At 39.4% G+C, this 26,280-nt stretch overlaps 1 protein-coding gene across 3 annotated transcripts in view; it reads left to right on the top strand.

The window, feature by feature from the left end:
- RRAS2 (RAS related 2) overlaps positions 1–24,415 on the top strand; it is a 72,377-nt gene extending 47,962 nt beyond the window's left edge. For all 3 annotated transcript variants that reach the window (XM_032359338.1, XM_032359339.1, XM_032359340.1), the window contains exons 2-6: positions 8,382–8,469; positions 9,377–9,479; positions 9,652–9,760; positions 20,578–20,696; positions 22,894–24,415. In XM_032359338.1, the coding sequence (XP_032215229.1) occupies positions 8,382–8,469; positions 9,377–9,479; positions 9,652–9,760; positions 20,578–20,696; positions 22,894–22,981 (507 nt within the window). In that variant the 3' untranslated portion in view covers positions 22,982–24,415. The remainder of the gene's footprint in view (positions 1–8,381; positions 8,470–9,376; positions 9,480–9,651; positions 9,761–20,577; positions 20,697–22,893) is intronic.
- Positions 24,416–26,280: the final 1,865 nt, after the last annotated feature.

The raw sequence follows: 26,280 nt of genomic DNA, 5'->3' as shown, positions 1-26,280 counted from the left end.
TCACCGGGAGGACCCTGATATAAAGAGGAAAGGATACAGAAATAGGATCCAGGGGAGGCCTGAACAGTTGCATGTTCCAGAGGTCAAGGACTATCGTCTTCATCGGAAATGTTCCACAGAGGCCAGTGTTAACGTTGTTTAGGCAGGTTTGGTTCACATAAGGGTGGAGGTAAGGAAGGCTAACTTAGAACTAAGTTAATAGCTGTCAGGATGGAGAGGATAGGGTGGATCTGGAAATTCCCTAGGAGACAGGTCCAGTCAAGGCAAGAACCCAAAGACTCAATCAAGACCTGGTGTGTGTTAAAAGGAATGTCATGGGATTTATTCAGATTTCCCATGGGGATAGTATGAGCTATTAATGTGTACATACCATTCACAGGCTTATATGGCCTTCTGTTTATTACTTCTGTCTGTGCCAATTGTCACTGTGCTTTAAGAAAATTAAGTCTTGTCCTTAAAACTTCATTTAGGCTTTGTACATTATTTTTCAGAATTAGATTGCAGTTACTGGAGGATGAAAGCAAATGAATACTAAGTTCAGACAAGGAAAATAAGCTCTGTTATGCTGCATGATAAAGGCCACTGGCTTACTGTTGCCAGCTGGTTTCTAAATACCATGGCAGTTCTGAGGGAGGAGTGTGTTGTTGTGTAAGCAGTACCTGAGTTAGGCTTGTACCTACCGATGGTCTGTGTATATATGAACAGTGGCTGTTGCCATGGCAGGGCCCTCAGTTCCCGTTATCAAAAATCACCTCACTGGTACTGTGAACTAAACATTTTTGTCCATCCAGTAGGTTAGTTTTACAAATTCTGATAGGGTTGGTGGAGGGAAGTGAAAGAAGAAAGAGGAAAACCTCTCTCTTCCCTTCTTTCCTTTTGAGCCTTGGGTTTGGAAGGATAAAGCTTCGAACAGTAAGCTGACACTCCCTTTGGGGAGCTGACATCATGAAATGGTGGTTTACCTCCCTGAATAATTTTCCTTTCACAGAGTTTGAAGCTTTTCTTTTTCTTTTTGACCTGTGCTGAAAATGTTACTAAAGATTCATTTTGGTTTAGAATTTTGCTTTTTAAAAGAACAAGCATCAGTGGAAGGGTTGGGGTGAGCTCCTGCTGCAGCACGCTCTAATTTGGACTGATCATTTCCCACCTCGTGTCTCTGGGTGAGCTCTGTCTCTCCTGAGGGGACTGTTAGGGTCAATTTGAGAGTGGAAAGTGGAAGGAACAGTGGGCAGATAGGTAAGTGGTTTTGTACCTAGAATGTTATCAGAGGGAAGCAAATGCTAGGATAAGAATGAGGTAGCGGAGAGTTAGGGCAGGATGGCGTAGCTGGGGTGTCTAAGGGGTGCCCCAAAGACAGGCTTTCCCTTCTTCTTGGTGTCGCTTTGGCCTGGCTCTCTACATTGGGAAAGGAAAGGAAATTCCCTCTCTGTCTCTTGGGCCAAATGCCTCTTCTATAGAGATTACAATAGAACTCAGGGTTAATATGGCTCAGGACTGTATTTCACTGGTAGCTTTTGTGGTCTGGCCTTACAGACCTAAACACAGATGAGAATAGTTTTTCCCTGGGGAAATGAGCACCAACTAACTGACATAGAAACAAACTTTTGAAATAGAAGCAGTTTATAAGTTGACTGTACTGTAATTTTTCTTGTTGCATACCAGGCCCACTGATTTGCAACCAGGTACTTCACAGGAGGTGTGCACCCCTGAGACTGCACAGAAGTCACATGAAAGGCACAGGGTGGCTTTGGATAATCTGAGACAATTAGCCACATTGACTGAAGGCTGAAGTTTTGTTAAAAAGAGACTAAAAGGATTATTGGACTTAGGGTGCCTTTTATTCTGTGTTAGGAGCCCTGGAGGATCCATTATGGGGATCTCCATAATTATACTTGTTAGATGAAATGAAATACTAATTTCAGTCAGGAAGAACTGTCCTTGCCTGAAGGAATATCAGGCATATTGGAAACGTTGGACATAACAATAAGGGAGGGTGTTGCAGGGAACAAAGGTTCTCTGTGACTTGACAGCTGCTATTAAAAAGTGACACCAGGAAGAGCCTGACTCTGGCCTCAGCTGCCTGAAGTTGCTACAGCCTTCTCTAGTGTTACCAGAGGAATTTGCACTGCTCTTGTGTTAGCAGATAGAGGCTACTGATGGATGGCTAACCAGGTCCTCATTGTGCTCTGGGAAATCAATTTCTGACCTCTCAGTACAATCTTCTGAATGATTGGCTTTCCTAATGGCCAGTATTTTAAGGTTCTAACTATGTACAGGGTACCTTGCTTACCTCAAAGAAGTTCTAAGAAGCATGAACTATGCTGTGGATATATCAGATCTAGTTGGAAGTATGTATTGGGCTTTAACTGGAACTCTAACCTATTTTACTTTCTCCTTGAAGCTCGGAGGCTGAGAATAAAGCGATAGTTACCAAGTTATCCTCCTATTTCAAGGACTTGCATGGAGGGGGGCCTTAAATTGGTTTTGCACGTTTCGCCCATACCTTATCTCCAGGAAGTAAAAGTGTGGAGAGTTAAGGGTTCTAAGACAAGGATGTTTTTGGAGAGAACTGTTAGTATGTGGTGTGTTCCGTGTATTTCCCCATCTCCACACACAGCTTCTGGAGAGGAGGATACTTCTCTTAAGTCCCTTTCAGTGAAGACAAATGAGGGGGTATAGCTCAGTGGTACAGCATTTGACTGCAGTGAAGACAAATGATAGGGGAGGCTTTAGTCGAATCATTCTGAGAACTTGACATGTATCCCCTGGTGTTCGGTATAGCATGAGCAATAGTATGTGAATCTGTGGGTCCCTAGCAGAGCAGAAAAGAACAGGACTACATAGTTAGGAATCTGCACTTCAGAAGACAGTAGTGTTTCCTTGAGCTTCTGGATGGAACCAGGTTAAAACCTTCTAAAGAGGGACACTGTGCATGACTACCTGGAAGATGAGATGCTCTAATTTGCCACAGGTAGTAAAAGTAGAGCGCTGTACTCTGGTCTGACTTTCATCTCAGGCTCTTTCCACTCCACCACACTGCCTCCCCAGAGGCCCTGCATGCTAGGACATGGTGGTGGGATGAAGCTGCATGAGCTCAGCAGACACTCCTAGCCCGCCGAGAACCTGGCATCCACGGCGCTCACTGGCAACCCCAGCTCTTCCGTCCCTCTGATCTGCTTTCTCATGCCACCCCGCTAAATTCACTCTGGAAGGTTTCTTTTTTTCCCATGGTCCTCCAGAGCCCCATCTAAAGTGGGCACTGGGATATGCCCTCCTTAAATTATCCCTGTGCTTATACTTTCTGTTGAGAAATGGGCTTTAGAGATGTTAAATCAGTTGCCCCAAGGACTCAAAACAGGTAGAAAGTGGAAATGGCATCTGGGTTTGATTTTCAGGTTTCTCAGACTCTGGTGCCCATACACATCTTCTTTTCCTTGTGCTGCCTCCAGCAAAGGCTTTATAAGAAAATGAGCCCTTATGAAACCTCCTATTTCAGTTTATTTTATCATGATTTTAAAAAATTATACAAGTTTTGTGGATAGAATTAAGAATAGGAAAATACTGACTTGAAATGGAAGGGAGCAGAGAACCACAGAATTCTGTATCTAGAATATTTCATGATGTGGATTCTGTATATAATGTGCGGGAAGAAGGTTGAGCTGAACTAGATGTTAAAAGAAAATCTCCCTTTCCTTTCTGTACCCCATGTTTTTAGAGGACTTTTGAGACTCTCCTGAGAATGGCACTATGCTTAGAAATGCCCTTTCATTTGTTTACAACTCCCCAGTAGCACCTTAGATCTAGCCTCCCGTTCTTTTTATATGCAAGGGCAGTAAACTTAACCAGTGTGCTAGATTTACAGAGTTTTCACAAATCTCCTGTAAATTACCCATCCCATTGTGTAGACCAGGCACCGCTCTGTGGCAGTGCTTGGGAACTACACTTTCACCGGTAGCAGGGGGTCAGGAGAAAGTGAGCTTTCACTCCTGCCTCCTAAATGCAGAAGTGGCCTCAGTTCATTCTCTTTCCTGTCCTTCCCCCTTCTTTTCTTCCTTAAGGCAGCTTCTTTGAATGGGAAGATAGTGAGCTGGCAGTTCTCTTAGGCCGAGGAGAATTCCTCTTGTGCAGTCTAGTGGCGTATAATCAGGAATACTATTCCTGCCATCACAGCATAATGCTCTTGACATTAGTAAGGGCTTTTGACAACCTTACCCAGACCAGATTGTATCAACGGGAAATTGACTCCTGTCTGAATGGAGGTAGCTTCCCTAATCCTAAGCTTTTCTCCATAAATCTTAACAACCTTAAGGAGACTTATGTCCATTTGCCCTTCGTACTACCTGGAAGGCATCCTCCCTTTGAAAGCAGGCATTCCCTTTGTTTCTGGCCAGGGTCCTCCTCCATGCATCCTGTCCTGTGATACCAAGAAAGCAAAGTACTTTCTCTCTACTCTTCTTCCCCTTTCAGTGTGTTCTCTACTGCCTTCTATTATGCGATACTGTGCCTACTATTTTTTTTTTCTTGCTTTCTGCTATAGAATATCCTTTCTGGACTATGGTTGGCAACTTCTTCAGTTTCAGGATGGAGACTGTTTTCTGGCAAATTGCTGGACTGTGTTCATAAGTGAATGTGCACATAGTTCCTGTACATGACTGCATTCTTTAAGCCCCCTAAATTTTGTTGCCCTTTGAACTAGCATGATATAGACATTTCTTGCTGTTGCAGTTTCTTGGCCAGTGTATTTCCACTCCCTGCTCCCCAAACCCCTAATCGCAGCACTGGATGTAGTGTAACAAGCAGTAGGGCTCTGTGAACGTTGGGCCTTGTCCCCATGATGCTCTGTAAATACTTGTCAACCAAACTAATGAAATCAGGAGAGCAAGAGCAATTGGCTGAGGATTTCAAGTGGTGAAAAATAAGGCTTCTTTTGGTGAACAGTATGGATCAAACTAGAGGCTTTGCATGCTGTGTAAAGAAAGCACTGAATCCTGTAAACAGCAGGGAACCATTAAATTTATGTATCTTATAGAGGTCTAATTTGTATATATTACAAAAAATGTACACATCCTGTGTACAGCTTGATGAATTTTTACTTACATGATTATCTGTGTAATTACTGCTCAGATTCCAGGAAAAATCTCTAAAACCCCAGATAAGGAGATTTTATCTTGATTCACATTTGGATGCCAAGTGCCATGGTTGGTCTGTAGTATAACCAGGATTGGAATTATTACAGCTGTTCTCAGGATTAAGAAGTCTTTATACTTGAATGAAAACACTAACTCATACCATCTAATTGTGTGACAAAAATGATACAATGTGGTTAACGTTTTTCAGTCATCAGCATGTCTTGGCACTTTATAGACACTACTTGAAATTATCTGGCCCAGGAGGGTTTGTTACTGTCCTGTTTTACAGATGTTAAAGGTTAGTAAGGTAAAGTAATTTGTCTCAGGTTCTACAACTAGAAAGTAGCAAATCTAGGACTGTCCATCACCAGAGACTGATTTCTTTTTTTTTTTTTTTTTTTGTTTTTTTGGCGACCGCGGCAGGACACGAACAGAGACTGATTTCTTGTTGGTAATTTGCTGCCTTAAATATCTGGTACCTAGGTTTAAGTAACAGAAACGTTATGTCTTTGCGGCGGGAGCTGATGATTATATTTGCTAACTGCAATGAAGAATGCTCTTTTTAGGCACATTCTGATCTGTGGCTTACAGGCGTTATGAGAGAAGGGGGTCTTGGATTCTTTGTCAGTCAGGCCCTGGAGCATTGTTATTTGGATGGATTTTTTGAGGGAGGAAGATGCTTTCTGGCTTCCTAAAATCAATATATAGCAACAAAATGATGGTCTCTACAGACACATTTTGAAAGCAGGACACAATGAAGATGATATATGGACCTAAATATCCAGAAATTCCAGCAATTAGTTTGTCTTAAAAATGTCAGTGGAATAAGTGTGTGCCCGTGTTAGCAAAATGGCAAAATTCTTACAACATTAAGATTGTGTTGGGGTAGTAGGGCACCGGGGTGGCTCAGTGGGTTAAGCCTCTGCTTTCAGCTCAGGTCATGATCTCAGGGTCCTGGGATTGAGCCCCACGTCAGACTCTCTGCTCAGCGGGGAGCCCGCTTCCTCCTCTCTTCTCTCTGTCTGCCTCTCTGCCTACTTGTGATCTCTCTCTGTCAAATAAATAAATAAGATCTTAAAAAAAAAAAAAGATCATGTTTCAAGAGCTAAAGGGACAAAGAAAATGTGAAACTTCCATAGCCTCTAAAAGGAAAAATAATTTATTTTAATGGCCCTCAAAGTTGCTTAAACCCAATAATCATCTATATATGTTAATGTCTTAGTTCTGTCTCACAGTACAAAAAAAAAGTCACATCAAACAAATTTGTTATCATGCATAACTATAATATATTTAATATTTGTTCAGTTTTTTCAGATAAAGTGAGAGGGTCAGTGCAGGACATTTTAGCACATTTAGGTATAAACTGGGAGTAGTCAATGAATTTCAGGTTTTACAAGATGAAAGCATGCCAGGAAGTATCTGATTTCTGCTGAGAAACATGCTTCAGGAAACTAATCTTAAAAAGATATAAACAGGGCGCCTGGGTGGCTCAGTGGGTTAAGCCGCTGCCTTCGGCTCAGGTCATGATCTCGCGTCCCGGGATCGAGTCCCACATCGGGCTCTCTGCTCAGCAGGGAGCCTGCTTCCTCCTCTCTCTCCCTCTGCCTGCTTCTCTGCCTACTTGTGATCTCTGTCTGTCAAATAAATAAATAAAATCTTTAAAAAAAAAAAAAGATATAAACAATATGGTTATCTGACTTGCTTGGGGGAAAGACTACAGTTTTAAGTTTTTTAGAATACTCTGTACAAACATAATATTGCCAGTTGTACCACTTTTTGAAGAGATGTGGGTGCCAAAAAAGAAGTTCAGTATTGCTTTGGTATCTGTTAATTTTTAAGGATGGGGTGGTGATGGAGATGGTTTTCTACTCAAAAAGCTGCTCCTGTTGTAAATACTTCTTTTATAGACTTTGTTTAAAAAATCGCGCATTTCAGTGAAACCATCCAAAAGGAAATAGGATTATGGATACTGAATTCTGTGATTAAAGTTAATCCTAAAATATAAATAAAATGTGGAAAGTGGCCTTCAAACATAAAATTTATCAAGTCATAGTAGCAAGGAGATCAGTATCCTCTCCCCAGTTCCCCATCCAGGGGTTTCTTTACTGTCTTGTTCAGAGTGCCTACTTCTGAGTAGCTTTATGGTGTTTGTGATACATGCTGGGGGAGGAGGGAGGGTTGTCACTTAAGAATGCTGTGTCCCTGGAGCCAGCAGGTCCAGTTGCTAGGAAGCCTTGCCTGAAGAATGGTTGAATCCTTTTGGCTCTGGTTCTCAGCATCAAGCTGCCTTCCTCTAAGTCATTCCCTTGCATTTGGTAATGAGCCAGTGGGAAAGTAGGCTTTGAGGAAGGCAGTCAAGAGGGGAGAGCATAGGAGATGCTCAGAACAAAAGAAGGATGATGTCAGTGTCCCAGTTAGTGCCCTTCTGTCAGAAGCGGGAATAAGTTCTCTCAGATTCTTATTTTTGCCATTGTTTTCTTTTTAAAACCTTTAAAGAAATTGTGAAGTGTAATACACAAACATTTTTAACTGGCTCACTGAGATTCTTCCCATCTTACTCTGATGCCTTAACTGTCCTCTGGTGATGATTGCAGAAGATAACAGTTTGGAGGCTTTGCTAACCAAAGAAGACAGAGATAGAAGTTGAGATGAAAAAACCCACAAAAATATCAGTGAAAGAATAAGTTTGAGATCCCTACCAAAAAAAATTTCTGAAATCCCATTTCCTTATAATACCCAAGGCAGCTGAATGGGAAAAAGACAGGATATGAGGAAAAAGGGGAGAAATGAACATGAGGCATGGAATCTTCCAGATCCCTATTTGTTGTTCTGTTTATTTCAGACTGCTTTGTTCTCAAGACTGATGCTTACAACTGGGTTGCAAATAGACCTGGGTAATAACTGACTTATTTTTCTAGTTTTGGAAGAACATGAGATCTAGATATATATTATCTTGGGTATATATAATTATGAAAAAATTATTGTATATAATTATGAAAAAACTGTAGTAGGTCTTTGGCAGTATTTTTGCATATATCAGATAGGAAAATTCAGAGATATTTAGTACCTTTTCTCTACTTGGAAGCTGCTCTGAATAGATTTCATTGGGTGGGAAGCCAACATAGTAGGATAAACCTTAATACAATGCAGATTTCATTGTTAACTCTGGATAAGTGGGATTTGATAAAGTTACACTGGTACTTGGATAGGCAAGTAAACATAAATTTAAAACAAAGATTATTTTTCTTACAGTCCTATTTTGTAACGGATTATGACCCAACCATTGAAGATTCCTACACAAAGCAGTGTGTGATAGACGACAGAGCAGCCCGGCTAGATAGTAAGTGATCTGCCTTTATTTGATAGTTTGATAGCCTGTTTTTAAAAAGTAAGCTTGGGCATTTTGCCAGTTGCACACTACAATGGAAATATCGTAGGTGGTGTTGAACACAAGCCCACCTCCTTCATTGGTTTTGATTGATGCATCAGCATTTTAGGATATTTAAATATTTCTCAGTAAATGTAATATAAAACAGTAATTGTGTTGACCTTGTGCTGGTGAAATTAATCTTGTCATTGTAGCTTGTTGAAGTTGTATTTTGGGGGATATTCGGGAAAACATGAAGTTTCAGCTCTTCCTGCTTTCCTGCAAATGTTAAAATGGGTGAAGTAAATATAGAAAAGATTGAATATTTGTTAACTTGCTTAGAATTTTTAGCACAGAGGCAGCAGCAAATAGGGTTTTGTGCTTGGTCACGCACTCCAAGTCTGCACAAAAGATAGCCCTGTTCTTTTAATTGACACGATTCTTTCATTCCCAGAGATCAAGAGGTACATTAGCACCTGCACTTTAAGTGTGGTGTTTGTGGGGAGTAGACCAAGATTTCTTTCGTGAATTTACAGGTATCTTTTTCAGTTCTTTCCGTGGAGGAGATTAAAACATTCAAGTGACTTCAGAGGTGATCTGATTCCATCTGCCTAGATGTATTTGGTATTTTTAACCTTGTAATTGGTATGCTAATGTATTCTAGCTATAAAATCAACCCGTACTGATGAAGATGACTCTGAAGCTCTCTGCTGTGAGATGTGTTTGTTTCTAGTTTCAGGAATAGAGCGCTTTGAGGAGTCTTTATTACACTATGTATGATGTGCTCTGAAGGACCCACATTAATTGGGCCTGCTCTTGTGGGGAAGCGATGTATGAGATGAGAACATGAACACGGTTACATGTATTGTTTTCTCTTTAGTTCTGGATACAGCAGGACAAGAAGAGTTTGGAGCTATGAGAGAACAGTATATGAGAACTGGCGAGGGTTTCCTGTTGGTCTTTTCAGTCACAGATCGAGGCAGGTTTGTACCAGTATTAATATACAGATCTTCTGTTCATGCCTAGATCACTATTTTATTGAATTTGGACTCCTTGTTTTTAGAGAAAAAGATAAAGTAATGAGATACTAAATGGGGTGTGAGACTAGCCACGTTCTGATATTTGAGCAAATTGATTTGTCTGTTTCTATTTTAGTTTCGAAGAAATCTATAAGTTTCAAAGACAGATTCTCAGAGTGAAGGATCGTGATGAGTTTCCAATGATTTTAATTGGTAATAAAGCAGATCTGGATCATCAAAGACAGGTGAGAAGGAATGTTGCTGCTGGGAATCCCATTGTTGATAATCACAAAAAGATGAATTGGTGAATAGATGTGTTTCATGAAACTACTGAAAGTGCCATGATCAGAAAACCTGCTGACCGTGGCACACTAGATCTGGGGATATCGAATTCTCAGACACATTTACACAGAACTTCAGTGGACCCTGTAAACCTGTGAGTATTTGTACTAGCTCCATTCACATGTTATAATTTCTTGGATAATCTCCAAAACTCTAATTCAGTTAGGTCATCTTAAAGCTACCCTTATTACAGACCAAGTTTTTTCAGTGTTAATGCTAAATTACTTTCATTTAGAGAATAGCTTTGGCCTGAATGACAATATTTGGGTTTTCCCTGAGTTCCATCAGTGACGGAATATTCTGTTCATTCTTTGCACTGGCAGAATCTAACACCAGTAACCTCTAAGGGAAGAAGATTTTTAGTATTTAGTTGTAGGCTAGATTATACTCACTTGTTTCTTTACCCACTTACTTCACATTTAATTTTTAAAATTTGGAGTATATATTATCCACTCATATTTTTGTGGGTGAGCAGAACAAGGTCAGATGTAAATTAGTGCAGGTTCTTCCGTCACTTGGGGTTTCTTTTTGTATCATTTTATTTCATTTCAGGGTTTAGCCTCTAAACAATTACATCTGGAAATGTAATTGTTTAAGTTGTTTCTTAATTTTTGCTGGTATTTAAATTGTCTTCTGTTTTTATATAGCTTTGTGTTACTTTTTAAGATTTTGTTTGAAAAGTGCAAACATCAGGAAAAATGGGTTGAGAACACCTCTGAGGGCAGCCTTTCATTTTGTACTTAACTGTAATTTAATACAAATCTTTGTGTGCTCTATTTGTAAAATTTTGTTGAAGGTATACCAGGTTTAAAATGTGGGCTTAAGAGAATATTATTGTTCCAATGCTAAAATTTAGAAATGTTTTCTGGTGATATTTGATGTAGAATAAATTTTACTAGTAGGTCTTTTTAAAATCTGAATTATTATGAGGTTAAGGTGAAAAAAAATTTTTTTTAAAGATTTTATTTATTTATTTGACATAGATCATGAGTATACAGAGAGGGAGGCAGAGAGAGAGTGGGGGAAGCAGGCTCACCACTGAGCAGAGAACCCGATGCGGGGCTCGATCCCAGGACCCTGGGATCATGACCTGAGCAGAAGGCAGAGGCCTTAACCCACTGAGCCACCCAGGCACCCCTAAGGTGAAAAAATTTGATCTTCACTTCAAACCAGTATAAACTTTTTGAAATAATTTAGAATATGGCATTGTTCACATCTTAAACCTTAAGAGTAGATAGGCCGTCTATTTTTGAATTTTTTTATTTTTAGGGTCATTTCCTTCAGGGTTTCTGAACCTAACTGTATTTATTAAAAGTTGCCAGTAGAATCTGTCTGCTGATCTTCTCAGTCCTTTCTAGTACTAGAAACACTTTTATATGTCACTGGATCTGGGAGTAATTGGGAAGTAGCTCTGCCGTGAGCAGGAGGCTCCCCTCCCTCCCTCTTCTACCCGACCCCTGAGTGCTTTCTGCCCTGATGATGGGAAAGGTTTTTCTCACCTTTCGGTGGTTGTACGTAGTTCCAGTAACAGAATAGGTGGGAGGACTGGGGTGAGTTGGAGGTCTCCTGTAGTGTAGGTGGTGATAGGCCAGGAAGTGTGGGGAAGCCCATGTCCCCCAGAGCAAACAGGCCCTGCCGTGATGGTCCTAGGGCAGAGTTACTTCTAAGTCATCTCTATACTGAAGATGGCATGTTTGTGCCACAGTTTCCTATGTCTGCAGATCATCAACATATTATGGCACTTCGACTTTGTTTCACACAGTGGGCTTATAAAATTTTTCATCTAAGGTTTTTTCCTTTTAATAAGAGAAAAGATTCTCAGAGTAAAATAAAAAACAAAGGTGGTGAGAAGGAACAATGTAGGGAATGGTAAGTTTCATATTTCCATCACCCTGAAGATAGCAGTTGGCCTGGAGTAAGTTCTTCTATATTCATTTCTCTGCTTTAAACTGTATACATGATAAATTATGTATACATTGAAAGCTCAAACATGTGTATCCAAGGGAGAAGAGCAAGTAGCTGAGATCTGACTGCTTAATTTTCACTCATTCCTATAGATTCTGCTCTCTGAAGGATAGGCACTGAGAAAAACTGGATTCCTGGCTTCTGCTTCATCTCCTCTTCACCCTTGCACTCAGGCACAGCTCCTGCACTTATGGGAGCCTTGGGTGCTGGCTGGCTGCAAATCCTACCGCCTTTCCCTCATCCCATTCATTTCCCACTTGTTGGCATGATTCTTACTCACTTTCTCATTCTTAAACTGACAGCACTTTCTTCCCTTTCCTCACTCACAGCTGATGATGAGTAATATTTTCCTATTTCACTGAGACATTTCTGCACATTTCTACCTCCACATGTACTAACCTAAGTACACATGTACCCCATCAATTCTGCCTTCCCCCATTTAGGTGGATAAACTGTTCACCTGTCTGTGCCCATCCTCTCTAGTAGGCACTGGGTCCCCTTCCAGTTTTTCCCATTTCTTTGCCGCATGATCGTTCCCACCAGTTTGGCTCTCCTCTTTAAAACAATCTGTAACTATAGCAAAAGCTTGTTCTTAATCTCACATTCTTCTCTGTGTACCTCTCTGCTGCTCCTTGTCACACAGAACTCCTTGAAAGTGTTATCTACACTTGCTCTCTCTCCTCTTTCCTGCCATTCTTGCTTGCCCTGACCCCAAGGCATGCAGTGCCCGAGTCAAGGTCACAATTTACGCAGATGTCAGTAACATTTGACACAGTTACTCACACGCTCATTTTTGAAACACTGTGTTTACTTAGCTCTGGGACAGTGGAACCTTTGCCTCTCCCTTCTCCCTTTGCTTATCTTCCCTTCTCTCTCTCTGGTGTCTTAGGGCTCAGGTACACCCTCTTCTAAGGCTCTGGGTGTATAAAGACCATCATGCTTCACTTTCCAGCCTTTGAGGGCCGTGCACAGCACATTTGAAATTAAGGTGCTATGCTAAAGGTTTTTTTTACCTTTGTAAAGTCTTTTCAGAAGTAAAGGTGTTGTCCAGAATGTCTTGGCACCTTGCCTTGCTTTACCAACAGCCTGGACAGACCACAGGGATCCCATAAAGATTTCTTTCCCCTGTTCAGAAATGCTTACTTTTTGGTCATCACCCCTAAAACATTTTTACTCAGGAACCAGTCTGACTTGCTAAGTTATTGACCCAGTTCATTGTTTTCTGCCTTTGTCTTAGACACAGTCATTTGTGGACTTTTTCTAGTTTCTAGCTAGGTAACAAATGCCAGTTCTCCATGTTTTTGGAATCTGTGGGTCAGCCCTGGGCATTCTTCTTTACTGGTTCCTGAGATTCTGAACCCATCTGGGAAGGGAGATCAGCCAGAAGAGATTTTGGTTACTTTCTTCTGGCTTCTGTATCTCTAGATTTGGCTTCTTCCTTCCATCCATCCATCCACCCCTCCATCCATCCAATATTTATTGAACCCTTTTTCTAGACACTAATGACAGAGCAACAGAAAGAACAAAGTCACTGACATTTACATTAAATAAAAAGAGTTTGGTTAACGTTACCACGCACCTAGCCCCTTAGAGATACTTTGATCATTTTGTTTATCCTTTCAGAGATGTAGGAAGAAAACATAAGTAAATGACTTGTTTGTGCTTACTAAAATGTTAAAGTGGGTAAATATGATAGCACACTGAATCTGAAATTTAATACAGCAGTATGTGGGCTTGGATTGTTGACTTGGTGCTATCTCTAGTTTCAGGTTCCTTGTCCTGACTCAGCCCTGTGTAGAAACAGACTCTTTTGTTTTTTTGTTGTTGTTGTTTTGTTTGTTTTGTTTGCTTTTCCTCTGTCTTCTCTCCCAGCTTACCTTAGCTTCCCCATCTCCTTTCCCCCTTGTTAGGTGCTAGTGGCTTTCTGTTAATGTGAGAAGGGAACCCATTATACTTATAATAATATCTAAGTGTTCTAACCCCCACTCTGTTTGTTAGTACCTTGACCATAGTATGCCCCTGTAAGCCTCCTAGGAAGAAGACATCCCCGGAACCCCCAGTGGTATTAAGGGTCTCTTCTTGCCTTATCTGTTTGTACCTTGTCTGCATCTAAAAGATTTGTAAACCATTGAGTGTAAGTGGCCTGAGGGCTTCTCAGTTTTCACCATTTAGTTTTGTTCATGCTTTGTCCTTAGCACATACAACAAAGGTAAGTACTCAATAGATATTTGGTGAATGAATGATTCAAGGCATCAGTGAATCAAACCATGTATTAATTTGATGATTCTTTCTATACAATTGATATTTTTGAAAATAAAACAAAAACACATTTTGCTTCTGCAAACTTAGGTTATTTATTAACTAGACACATCTATGTGAGCATTGCACATGTTTTGGTCTATTCCTACTAAACCCAGCTTAATAAAATTGCTCTCATCATTCTTATCTTGTTCTTCTCTATTTGGAAATACATAGTACTAGATAAACTCATTGTGGTGGTTGTCTTCTAATACCTATTTGTGCCTTTGAAGTGAAACCACTGGAGGTTCCCAAATGCAGATCTGTGAATTTTTTCAATCAGATTCACCTTTTTTGTTTAAAACAAAACACTTTTGGGTAGTGCTGACCTACCAAGTTAAAATATCCAGGAGATAAACTTTAGTATTTGGTACCTTTATAAAATTCTCCGGGTTGGGGAACCTCTAGGAAATCCTTATTTGTGTAGTTCTCTATCTACACACGCGGCATTCTTTGTTCCCTGCAATATTCTTTTTGTGCTTTTTTGTTTGCTTTGATGGCAGCAATGCTATTTCTGTTTCTTAGTTAAAATAATGCTACACCAGTGAGCTCAAGAGCAGCTTTATATGTGGTTAGAGATTCCTTGACCAGAAATTCGTGTATAAACTCTACTGACCTCGATTCCTAGGAGACAGTGATGGGAGACCATGCTTTAAAAATAAATGAATGAAGCACGTAAATAATCTTAGCAGTGGGATTATTTTATCATCTCTGTCATTAATTACTTCTTTTTACTATGTATAGATAGGTCATTTGCCATTCTCTGTAGCTGAATTACATTATGAAGGAGGGATGGGGCAAGGTACCTTTTGGAAGAATAAATGAGCAGAAAGACAAATAGCAGAATTCTTTTTTTTTTTTTCTTCCAAATAGCAGAATTCTTAAGGACATGTATTTCCCTTTCTCAATCAAAATCATATTAATAAAGTAATTCTTGATTGACTTGTCTCAAATACTAATTTTTATTTTTATTTTTTTCCTGTATGTTTTCATTTACTTACTTGATTGGTCATACTCTATCTACCTAACGTATATCTTTATTAGTTAATGACTATACACTCTTTGGGGCTCTGAGCGTACAAAGACAAATAATGCCTTACTCCCTAGCCACAAGGGATGTGATGTAGGGATAGTGGGAGAACAAACCTGAGAATTGGAGTATAGTATGTTTAGGGTTTTGTTACTGGTCACTGTAGGGCATGGTGGGAACTCCAGGACGTTGTTCCAAAACCTCATGGACACTAAGGGGGAAGTTATTGATTGCTTAAGTCTTGAAGTGTTATTAAGGAACAAACTAAGAGTATAGAGTTTGGAGAGAAGGGGTGGCATCCCAGGAAGAAGGAAGAGAATTTGTGACAACACAGAGGTATTTTTGTAGGAAGGCATTTCCCATGTCAATTTAATAAAGGAATTTGCTTTTTAAATGGGCTTCTGTGAAGCTTTCTTTTCTTACTTGTCTTCCTTACTTGTTAATTGCTTGCTTGATTTGATTGATTTATATTTCAAAACCATAGGCCTAATGGTATATAAGCTGTTTTGAAGAGAGGCAGGAAAGTGTAAAAGCTAGAAAAACTTGGGTATACCAGTGCTGTGCAGAATCTGCTGCCCTTTTGGAGCACAACAAGGTTATCCACTATTATGAAGTAATCATTAGATGTACGTATTAATATAATAAACTAATGATACTGCATTGAGGTTGCCGAATTTTGGAAATAGAATATTACACTGGAAGAACGAACTACCTTAAAAAGACTAAAGGGAACAACTCAAGCTCAATCAAGCTCAGATAGGGCTAGGAATAATTCCTATTCTAGTTAGCCAGAGTGAGAAACCTTGTAATTCTGGGGTTATTGGGTAGTGTACTCAGATGGATTTTGTTGCAATAGTAGGGCAGAATTAGCCCTGGATGAAATCTGTTTTGTAGGTACTATGTAACAAAAAAGAGCACACTTTCCAAATAAGTGCATCCCAGAAGAAATCTCAAGGACATTTATAGGAATATAAACTTTTTAGAACTCAACAGATAAAAGTTAAATACCCAACCATCACTTAAAAATAACCAAGCAAGAAGCAAGAAAATATGATTCACAATAAGGAGGAAAAGCAAAGAATAGAAACAGACCCAGAAATGACACAGATAGAATTCGTGTACAGACACCTTAAACATTTCTTTCTTTCTTTTTTTTTTTTTTTAAGATTTTTATTTATTTGACGGACAGACCACAAGTAGGCAGAGAGGCAGGCAGAAAGAGAGAGAGGAGGAGGCAGGCTCCCTGCCGAGCAGAGAGCCCAATGTGAGGCTCCATCTCAGGACCCTGGGATCATGACCTGAGCCGAAGGCAGAGGCTTTAATTCTAACTTGAAAAAAACTGTGAAACACATGAATCTAAGAAGCTCAGCAAACCCTGAGCATAAGAAATATGAGGAAAATTACAACAGGACACACACATTTTAATGACATTGTTTAAAACCACCGATAAAGAGAAAATCTGAAAGATAACCAGAGGAAAAGAAAACTATTAACACAGGAACAGAGCTAAAGATGGCAGCAGTCATCATGGTTTCTCATGGGCAGTGATACAAGGGAGAGGAAGATAGTGGCACAACATCTTTCAGGTATTGAAAGAAGAAAATCATCTAAAATTAAATGGCCAATAAAAATGTTTTTAAGAAATGAAGGTGAAATAAAAACTTTGCCCAGATCTACAAAAGGGAGAGGATTCATTACCAGCAGACCTGCATTACAAGAAATGAAAAGAAGGAAAATTATACCAAACAGCAATCTGAATCTATACAAAAAAAAAATGAAGAGCACCAGAAATGATAGTCATGTGGGCAAATATAAATTACTTTTATTGTTATTTAAATCTCTTTAAAATATAATTGGATGTTTAAAGCAAAAATAGTAACTGCCTATTATGAGGTAAAAGGTAATAATAAAATGCAGAAGGAAGAAACATACTATTGTAGTAAGATTGTTACATGATACTTGCATTGGTGTAAAGCATTTGAATTAGACTGTGATGAGTGAAAAATGTGTATCATAAACTCTAAAGCAGTCCTTAAAACCACTTAATACATAGTTCATTAGCGAACAAAGGAGAGAAAATGGAATCCTAAGAGCAATACAGTTAATCCAGAAAAAGGGTTAGATCAAAGAACAAATAGGGTGAATAGGAAAGAAAATTCAAGATGACTCCATGGTATCCGTAATCACATTAGCAGTAAGCAATATGAGAACCTAAATTAAAAGGCAGATTATCCAGTCATCAAATTGGATAAAAAAGTGAGATGCTACAAGAAATCTACTTTTAGTGTAAAGGTGTGAATAGGTTAGAAGTGAAGGGTGGGGTAAGATATACCATGCTGATCCTAATGGAAAGCATGTTGAAATGTAACGTAAGTATCAGCCTAAGGCCATTTCAGAGCAAAGAAGATGTAATGAGGATTGTTTCATAATGAAAAAGAGATTACTATTCATTAAGAGAACATGACGATCCTAAACATTCATATACTGAATAACAACTTCAAAATTCTTTTTTTAAAAGATTTTATTTATTTATTTATTTATTTATTTGAGAAAGTGAGAGAGCGCCCACAAGCAAGGGGAGCACCAGGTGGAAGGGGAGGGAGAGGCTGGCTCTTCGCTGAGCAGGGAGCAGGATGCAGGCCTTGATCCTGAGCCCCAGGACGCTGGGATCATGACCTGAGCCGAAGGCAGAAACTTAACAACCGACTGAGCCACCCAGGTGTCCAACAACTTCGAAATTCCTCAAGCAAACATTGAAAGAACTGCAACAAGTAATTGACATACTCATAGTCAGAATTTTCACCACTGCTCTGAGTAGTTAAGTAGAAAGTCAGTAAGGATCTTGGCGGCTTGAATAACATTATCGAATAACTTACTCTAACTGACATTTAGTGAATGCTCCACCCAACTACAGTGGAATACACATTATTTTGAAATGAGAACAAGTCTCAGTAAGTTTTAAAAGGACTCTAGTCGGACCAGGTATGTTCCTTGTTCATGGTGGAATTAACTTGGAAATCAGTAACAGAAACCTATCTAGGAAACCTCTAAATATGGAGAAACCAACAAACTTTTAACTCACCCTTGGTACGAAGAAGTGATCAAAAGGAAAATTATTTAATAAAGTATTATGAACCAAGTTATAATTAAAACAACATATCAAAATTTGGGATTCTACCAAAGAAGAAAATAGAAATTTATAGTATTAAGTAGTTATTATTAGAAAAGAAAAAGACTCCATTCAAAGGCTAATTTCTACCTTAAACTAGAAGAAAAAAGCAAATTAAAACCATAGTAATTAAGGAAGGGAAATAAAAAAGAATGGAAATCAATGAAATTGAAAATAAAAAATTCATAGAAAGATAAATCTGGTTTTTAGAAGATTAGTCAAAGTGACAAATCTAGCCAGAAAGACCAGGTGAAAAAGGAGCAAAGCACAGATTACCAGTGTTAGTAATGGAAGAGATTCCTTCACTTCAGATCTTACAGATACTGAAAATGAAATAAATACTATATAAAGAAATACTGTGCTATAAAGAAATACCATACTGTAAAGAAACTTTATATCAATAAATTCAGCAAGTTAGATGATATAGTCATATTTCTTAAAATACTACCAAAATTCAAGAAAAAAAAAAAACCTACCAAAATTCAAGAAAAAAAAATAGATAACCCAAATAGTGCTGTATCTATAAAATAAATTCAACTGGTTATAAAAACCTTCCCTCAGAGAAAATTCCAGGCCCAGGTGGATTTGCTGGTGAATTACGTCAAACTGATTTTGCTGAAAGTGTTCCAGAAATTGATGATGAGAGGATTCTTTCCAACTCCTCATGCAAAGCTAGCAGTACTCTGATACCAAAGCCAGACCAAGATGTAAGAGTACTATAGTCCAATAATACTTGCGAACGCAGATGTAAGAAATTCTTAAAATTCTAGCAAATAGAATCTATGAAGAGGACAGTGCACCATTACTTGAGTGGGGTTTACTCCAGAAGTGCAGTGTTGACTTAGCAGGAAAAAATGAATCAACACAGTTCACCATGTTAATAGACTAATGTGGAAAGATCATGATCTCAGTAGGTGAAGAAAAAAAAAATTTGAGAAATGTAACATCCTGTTGAAAACTCTTTACAGATGGAATAGCAGGAACTTTGTTCACATGATAAAGGGCATGTGCAATGAGGCCCTACACTATTCAGTGTGCTTCCTGGGGAAGGACTGTATGCTGCTGGCGTGGCTCTGAATGTGCTAGCTGGGAGGTCCGGCCAGAAAAAGAAATGAAAGGCACCCACAGTAGAGAAGAGGCAATAAAACCGACTTTCGTCGCAAACAACATGATCCTGTAGAAAAGCCTATGGAATTTATGACAGAGCACCCAGATAATTGAGTTTAACATAGTTCCAGGGTGTAACATAAATATACAAGTCATGATCCTATTTTTGTAGAGATAAAGGTACCTTACTGAAAAAAGACCAGAAAAATGTGGTTCTCTGTGGAAGATAACGTTCTCGAGTCCACCCCAGTCTGCAGTTTCTAATGTCTCTGTGAGTGTTGACTTCTGTGGTGATGACAGCAATAAAAGTCACTGTTTTGGAAAAATAGTTTTCAGCCACACTATATAAATGTGATGAAGTTTAGCAGTTTTTGGTAAATGTCATGACTTTCAGCCTTTTACGCTGAAAACATATAGGGCATTACAGTCATTTTATGTTTCTTACTCTGCCCTACCATTTTAGGATGTTCGTTCTGCCACCCTTCACATCCTAGTATGTGGAAAATGTTTTGATCGTAATCATTGCTCATTTTTCTCGTGTATTTACTGAGCATGTCCTGTGTACCGGCTACTGGGGAATGCAGAGATGAGGAAGACCCGCGGCCTCTCGAGGCTTCCGTCCTCTCCGTCCTCACCTCTTTATTATTTTCTCTCTTGGCTTCTCGTATTTAAGCTTTTCTAGACTTCGTGTTGTACCTGGAACTTGGAAAGGGCAGCCCCCCCATGGCTCTTACACCTGCCCTTTCTTTTGTCAGGGATACTTTCTTACCCCACCCCACTGCACTCCCTACTCTTTATTTAGTTCTTAGTTTAAATGTCATTCCTCAGGGAAGCTTTCCGTGATCTGCCCAGCAGGGTTATAGAGTCTGCCAGCACCTTGTACGTTTCCTTCCCAGAACTTATCACCATTGTATTTAATACTTGCTGAGTGACCACCAGACTGAGATCTTGTTGTCTGGTAATATTTTCATCAGTGAGTTGTTTTTCAGAGCTGGGCTCTGGTTCTTATTGAGCTTGTGAGTCTCTGTTTATCTTACGAAAAAGCAGCTCGGCTTGCTGGTTGGATTAGCAACGCAGTGCATGGCCAAGAATTAGATGGAGCAGATCTGATTTTTAATTCTGGACCTCAAATACAACCCTTGGGATTTCAGGTAACACAGGAGGAAGGACAGCAGTTGGCACGACAGCTGAAGGTAACGTACATGGAGGCGTCAGCCAAGATGAGGATGAATGTAGATCAAGCTTTCCACGAACTTGTCCGGGTTATAAGGTACGCGAGACCCATCTTTGAAGTTTGTTTTAATTTATGGAATTTAACAGGTAATCACACTGTGCTTTTGAAAACCATAAGCTGAGAAAGAAATTGCCACTCAGTGTTTAAGAAGGGAAGCTGTATGTAGAAGCACTTCTGTGCTAGGCGTTGACACCCAAGGCACGTTATAGATTTTCATTAAGGACATACTGTATACTAGGTACTTCCTACATATAAAACCAAATTTAATTATATTGAAGGAGAGAGTACACATAGAGATTTTGGGAAGAATCTGTGCCGTTTCCAGAGGTGTCCATAGCATGAAGATAGGGAGGACAGTAGCTCCATTTGAGTGGAAATCTCTGCCAGACACTGTGCCTCATACTTCACGGGTATCACTACATTGAATGCTCACCACAACCCGGTAAACTAAATACTTTGATCTGTCCTCACTTTCGGATGGGAAAGCAGGTACATCGAGGTGAGTTAACTTGCTCAAAGTTTTGGCGGTAAACGGCAGGGCTGGGACTCAAATCCGTTTCTCTGATTCCAGAGCCTGTGCTCTTCAGCCTTGCTCTGTCCCCACGTCTTCCCAGGCGGACAGTGAGCTAGGTGCTGGAGAGTCAGGCCTCCCCTTCGTGGGGTGAAGTGTGACATCTCAGATAACCAAGGGGTTTTCTGTCTGCTGGCCTAGAGGGCCCCTGTGGTTCAAAAAGTGTTAATGGTTCCAGGAAGCTTGAGGTGATGGGTGAGGTCACCTGGAGTTGGTTTCTGTGTGAGAAAGATTGAGTTGCTTTATAGTAGGAGGGGTTTAATTTGATTATTTTTAGCCTTGGTGGCTTGGCCTCTACTTCACCCTGGGCTCTCTAGGTCTGCTAGTCTCTGTCTGACAGCTATGTGGAGTGAGCTGGGGTTAATGGTGAGTCTGAGGGGAATCAGCATCTGTGCTATGGGCTTCCTGGGCTTTTTTAGCCCTTTGCATGGGCATTCTCTTTGTAGGGAAAGAGAACTAAGGTTTATAGTTTTTTAGTTCTTAGTAGTTTGTTAAAAGTACAAGTTCCATTTTTAAATGAGTACAGAGTTTGTTTTGTAAGATAGAAGAGTTCTGGAGGTGGATGGTGGTGATGGTTGTACCACATTGTGAATATATTTAATATTGTTGAACCGAATGCTTAAAAATGGGTAAGGTGTTAAATTTTGTTATGTGTATTTTAACATGGTTTTGTGTGCACACAAATGCAGTGCCTTCTTAATGTCACTTTTACTGCCTTTTGAAATATTTGGCCCTGGGTTTTGATCCTTAGAATCTATATCCATATCCATTAGTCAGTCTGGAGTGAGGAGTGAGTGGGTAGAGGAAGCTTTTAAAAAAAATGTTTAATTTTATTTTTACTTTTAGTAGGCTCCCTGTCCAGCATGGGGCTTGAACTACAACCCCGAGATCAAGAGTCTCTACCTACTGAGCCAGCCAGGTGCCCCTAGAGGAGGATTTTTTATGCCATGCACTGATAGGCCTTTAAACCTAACAGGAGCTTCTTAGATCCTCATAGCAACTGTGGAAAGTAGAGTTTAGTATTGCCTTCTAAAAAACCGAGGCTCCGTTGACGTTAGCTGATTTGTCTAGTGCTGACTGGTGGCTAGTAAGTGGCAGAATAGGCATAGGAACTGCGTACCTCATAACTTTATATTCTACTCTAGCAGTGGATGCTTATTCTTTCTTTATTTTTAAGAATATTTTGTTTATTTGAGAGAGAGAGAGAGAGAGTGAGCAGGACAGAGAGGGAGAGAGAGTCTGAAGCTGGCTTCATGCTGCACTCAGAGCCAGACTCAGGGCTTGACCCATGACCTGGAGATCACGAGCTAAGCTGGAAACCAAGAGTCGGATGCTTAACTGACTAAGCCACCCAGGCGCCCCAGTGGACTCTTATTCTTAAGTATACCTTATAGTCATGAAATTTCAAATTGGGAAGGGAACTTAGAGGTCACTGAGTTCAGTATCTCAGTCTGATTCAGGACTCACCTATCAGTGAAACTCAGCTCTGCTTACGCTGGTATTGAAATATTTGTGCCCTTTTTCCCCTCAAAGATTTGCTTTGATTCCCTAGTTGAAATTCAACATTGAGAAGCATAAGCACATAAGCTAGCTTTGTCCAAAAATAATATATTTGTAGTATTACCAGCAAGAAAATTATATGTAAATTTTTCTGTCTTACAGGAAATTTCAAGAGCAGGAATGTCCTCCTTCACCAGAACCAACACGGAAAGAAAAAGACAAGAAAGGCTGCCATTGTGTCATTTTCTAAGAATCCCTTGAATTGTAGCTACCAACTGCCAGGAAAAGCCCTCACCTTCTCCTTTTCTCTTTATGGTTTACATCACATCATGTTGGTACCTTTCTAGCCTTAGACAAATGATCACCATGGTAGCCTTAGACCAAAAAGCTGGCTAATTCTTTCTTGTGAAGCTAATCCTATGGTCATTTCAAGACAGATTTAAAGGAAACACTAAGGCTGCTTCAAAGATTATCTGATTCCTTAAAAATACTGATCTATATACACAGACACATTCTTTTTTAAGGGCTTACATTTTAATAGGGATGAATCAGTTTTGGAACCTATGCTGTTTGCCAAGCTGAAGTCATAGGTTGCGAAATAACTTTTAACTTCTGGAATCATATTTCCTATTATTACTCTAAATAGAAAAGTGAGGAGTTTTTTTAAAATGTGAATTTTTGCCTATCTCTAAAAATTTTAATGTCAACTTTAGTTAACCTTAAATACACTGAATTGAATCCACAAAAGTGAGACATCTCAGACCTTTACCGATGCTACAGCCTTTGTTTTCCCATGGCCAAAATACCAAAACGCCTATTGTATTTATACATTGGAAACTGCGTATGAGGACTTTTTAAGTGTTCCGCTCCTAAAGATGATAATAATGTTCTGTGTGGCCAAATATTTGGACTTATTCTGGACTTAGGCATTTCAATGTTCTTGGTTTTTTAAGTTAACTCTTTTCACAGCCATGTCGAGAGTAAAAATAAATAATTTCTGTCTGTCTTCCTTTTCAAGTATTTGTGGATAAGGGATTCAAAAAAACTAAAACTGTTTTTTGTTTGTAATATAAAATATGGAATTGATCTTTCCGAGGTCAGAGATGATTAATGTTTTTGCTATATACTTTTATACATTATTTTCTTATCAAACTAGTTAACAAGTATTTTTATATGTTTGTAAGCAAATATGCTTTCACAGCATACCTTGTGTATATGTAAAGATAAGTATTTAATTCTCACTGTTCACTTTTAACTGACAAAGAAAAAAAGAGAAAACTACGGAAACTGTGGTAGAACTTGACTTGCCCTTCTGGTCCTGGTCCTGGTGGCGCCCACCTCTGGCCAGTCACGTATCTGCTCGAGAAAACTTCTCCATAGATGACAACAGGATGAGACTCCAGTCACCTTTGAGACACCGTACTAGGTATTGGCTGTTGTATCAAGTAGTAAGTGTAAAACTTTTAATTGACAATTAGTATAACTGTGGATGGCTTCTGATTTTGTTTTTAATTCTGTGGATTGTGTTTAAACAATTCAAAAGTATGTTCCTGATTGTGAGATACTAAGTGGTATTGCACAGTTGTCACTTTATTAAATGTGTACAACAGTCCCATGAAGTTGATAAAGCATACCCTTGTATAGCTTCAGGTGCTAGAATTAAAATTGACCTGTTATCACAAGATAAGGTTTGATGACTTGTTATTTGGGTGGTTTCTTGGAGGAATGGGAGTATTGGAAAAAACACTTTAGTAGCTAGTTCTGTGCCTTTTTCTAACAGTGCCTTAGGGTTTGCATCTAAAGATCAGGATTGGTTATTTAGTAGGTGAATTTGAAGTGAAATGGCTTGGTGTTCATAGGGATTTCCCGAATATTTTCTGGAGTTGGCATTTCTTAAACTTTTTCTGTGAAGTGCCCCTGACAGAAACCCCATTTCTGAAGGAGAGAGGAGGTTGAATACATACACATATACTCCTCTGAAGAAGAAGCCTAGAACAGCGGAAGCACAGTGCACACATTTATTTGAATGCTCGTTAAAACCACTGCCCAGGAAGGTACTGGAGTTACCCTGTGGGTTTTGACACTCCAGTGCTATCACATATCCTTGTTAGGACTTTCAGTTGGGAACGTTTTTTACCATAGGTAACTTCAAATAACAAGAGATTGTCCATGTAATAGGTAGATTGAATGGGAAACCTTTAATTTTATTCTGAATAGATGATTTATAGCAAAGCAGTTTGAAGGTTAAATTTTGTTTTATCAGTTTACTTTTCTTTTCTCTCTGGGCTTCACTTTGGATACTTTTTATTGCTGCATCTTCAACTTCCCTAACCTTTTCTTCTCTCCTTGTTTCATCTGCTGTTAATAACATTGAATGAATTTTTCATTTGAGACTTTGTGTTCTTTTTTCTTCCGTAGAAGCTCTGTTTTGCCTTTTTTTTTTTTTTTTTTTTTTTTTTTTTAATATCTTCCCTCTCTCTCACTGTGCTCAGGTGTTTCTCTTACCCAGTCCCTTCCAACAGAGTTCCCAGGGAATTGAGTCTAATGTCTTATCTGTCTGTGGTTCTTATCTGTCTGTGGTGTGCAGTGAATTAACTTCTCTTCAGTGCATCTGGGTTGGTTCTTGCTGTGTATCATCCTTGGGAGAATTGAGAAAGGCTGCTTTGAATATTTGAACATGGTTATAATGGCCATTTTAAAGTCCTTATCTTTATAATTTTTGGATCTATTTTTTTTGACTGGTTTTTCTCTAGTTATGGGTCACATGCTTCTGGGGTTTTTGTTGTTGTTTTGTTTTGTTTTTTGTTTTTGCGTGTCTAGTAAGTTTTAATTGGATGCTGGACGTTGTATATTATTTGTTGTTGGTTGCCTAGATTTTGTTGTCTTCATCTAAAGTTGTTGTCCCCTCCGACCCCTGCCCCGTAGTTGATTTACTTGTAGTTCAGTTTAATTCTTTCAAGGCTTGCTTTTAAACTTCACACAGTTTCAAGTTTCTTTCCTCACAGCAGGATGGTTTAGCTTTCCTACTAAGGTGTGGCCTTCTTAGTGTCTCTACTGAATGCCCTTTGTAATCAGTGAGGACTCTCCAGTTTGGTTAATGGGAACCAAACAATTCCCAGGCCATGTGAGCCCTGGGGGACCATTCTATCCATAGCTCTTGGATCATCCTTGGATCATCATGCCCAGCCTCTGGAGTTTCATCTTATATATGGATATCTTAATATCTAGGAAAGACTTGAGACCCTGTGCATATTTTTGGAGTTCTTTTTTTCTGTGTAGCTCTCTCCCCTCCACAACTTTGCCCTGCAACTTTCTGCTGCCTCAAACTCCCAATGTCTGGGACAGATCTCCAGTATCTGTCTTTTCAGCTTAGGGAAACATTTATGCTCTGCTTGGAATCCCTTATCCACTCTGCAGTCAGGGCAATCTTAAGGCTTACCTTTTTGTTTCTCTCCCATCAGAGATGGTAATCCTGTGCTGTCTGATGTATATAATGGTGAAAATAGGTGTTTCACATACTAATTCCAGTTTTGTGGTTGTCTGTGGTAG

Source organism: Mustela erminea, chromosome 9 (genome assembly GCF_009829155.1).
Source record: "Mustela erminea isolate mMusErm1 chromosome 9, mMusErm1.Pri, whole genome shotgun sequence".
Classification (NCBI taxonomy): domain Eukaryota; kingdom Metazoa; phylum Chordata; class Mammalia; order Carnivora; family Mustelidae; genus Mustela; species Mustela erminea.
The sequence above is the reverse complement of the archived record's forward strand: the minus strand, read 5'-3'. Positions and strand labels throughout refer to the sequence as shown.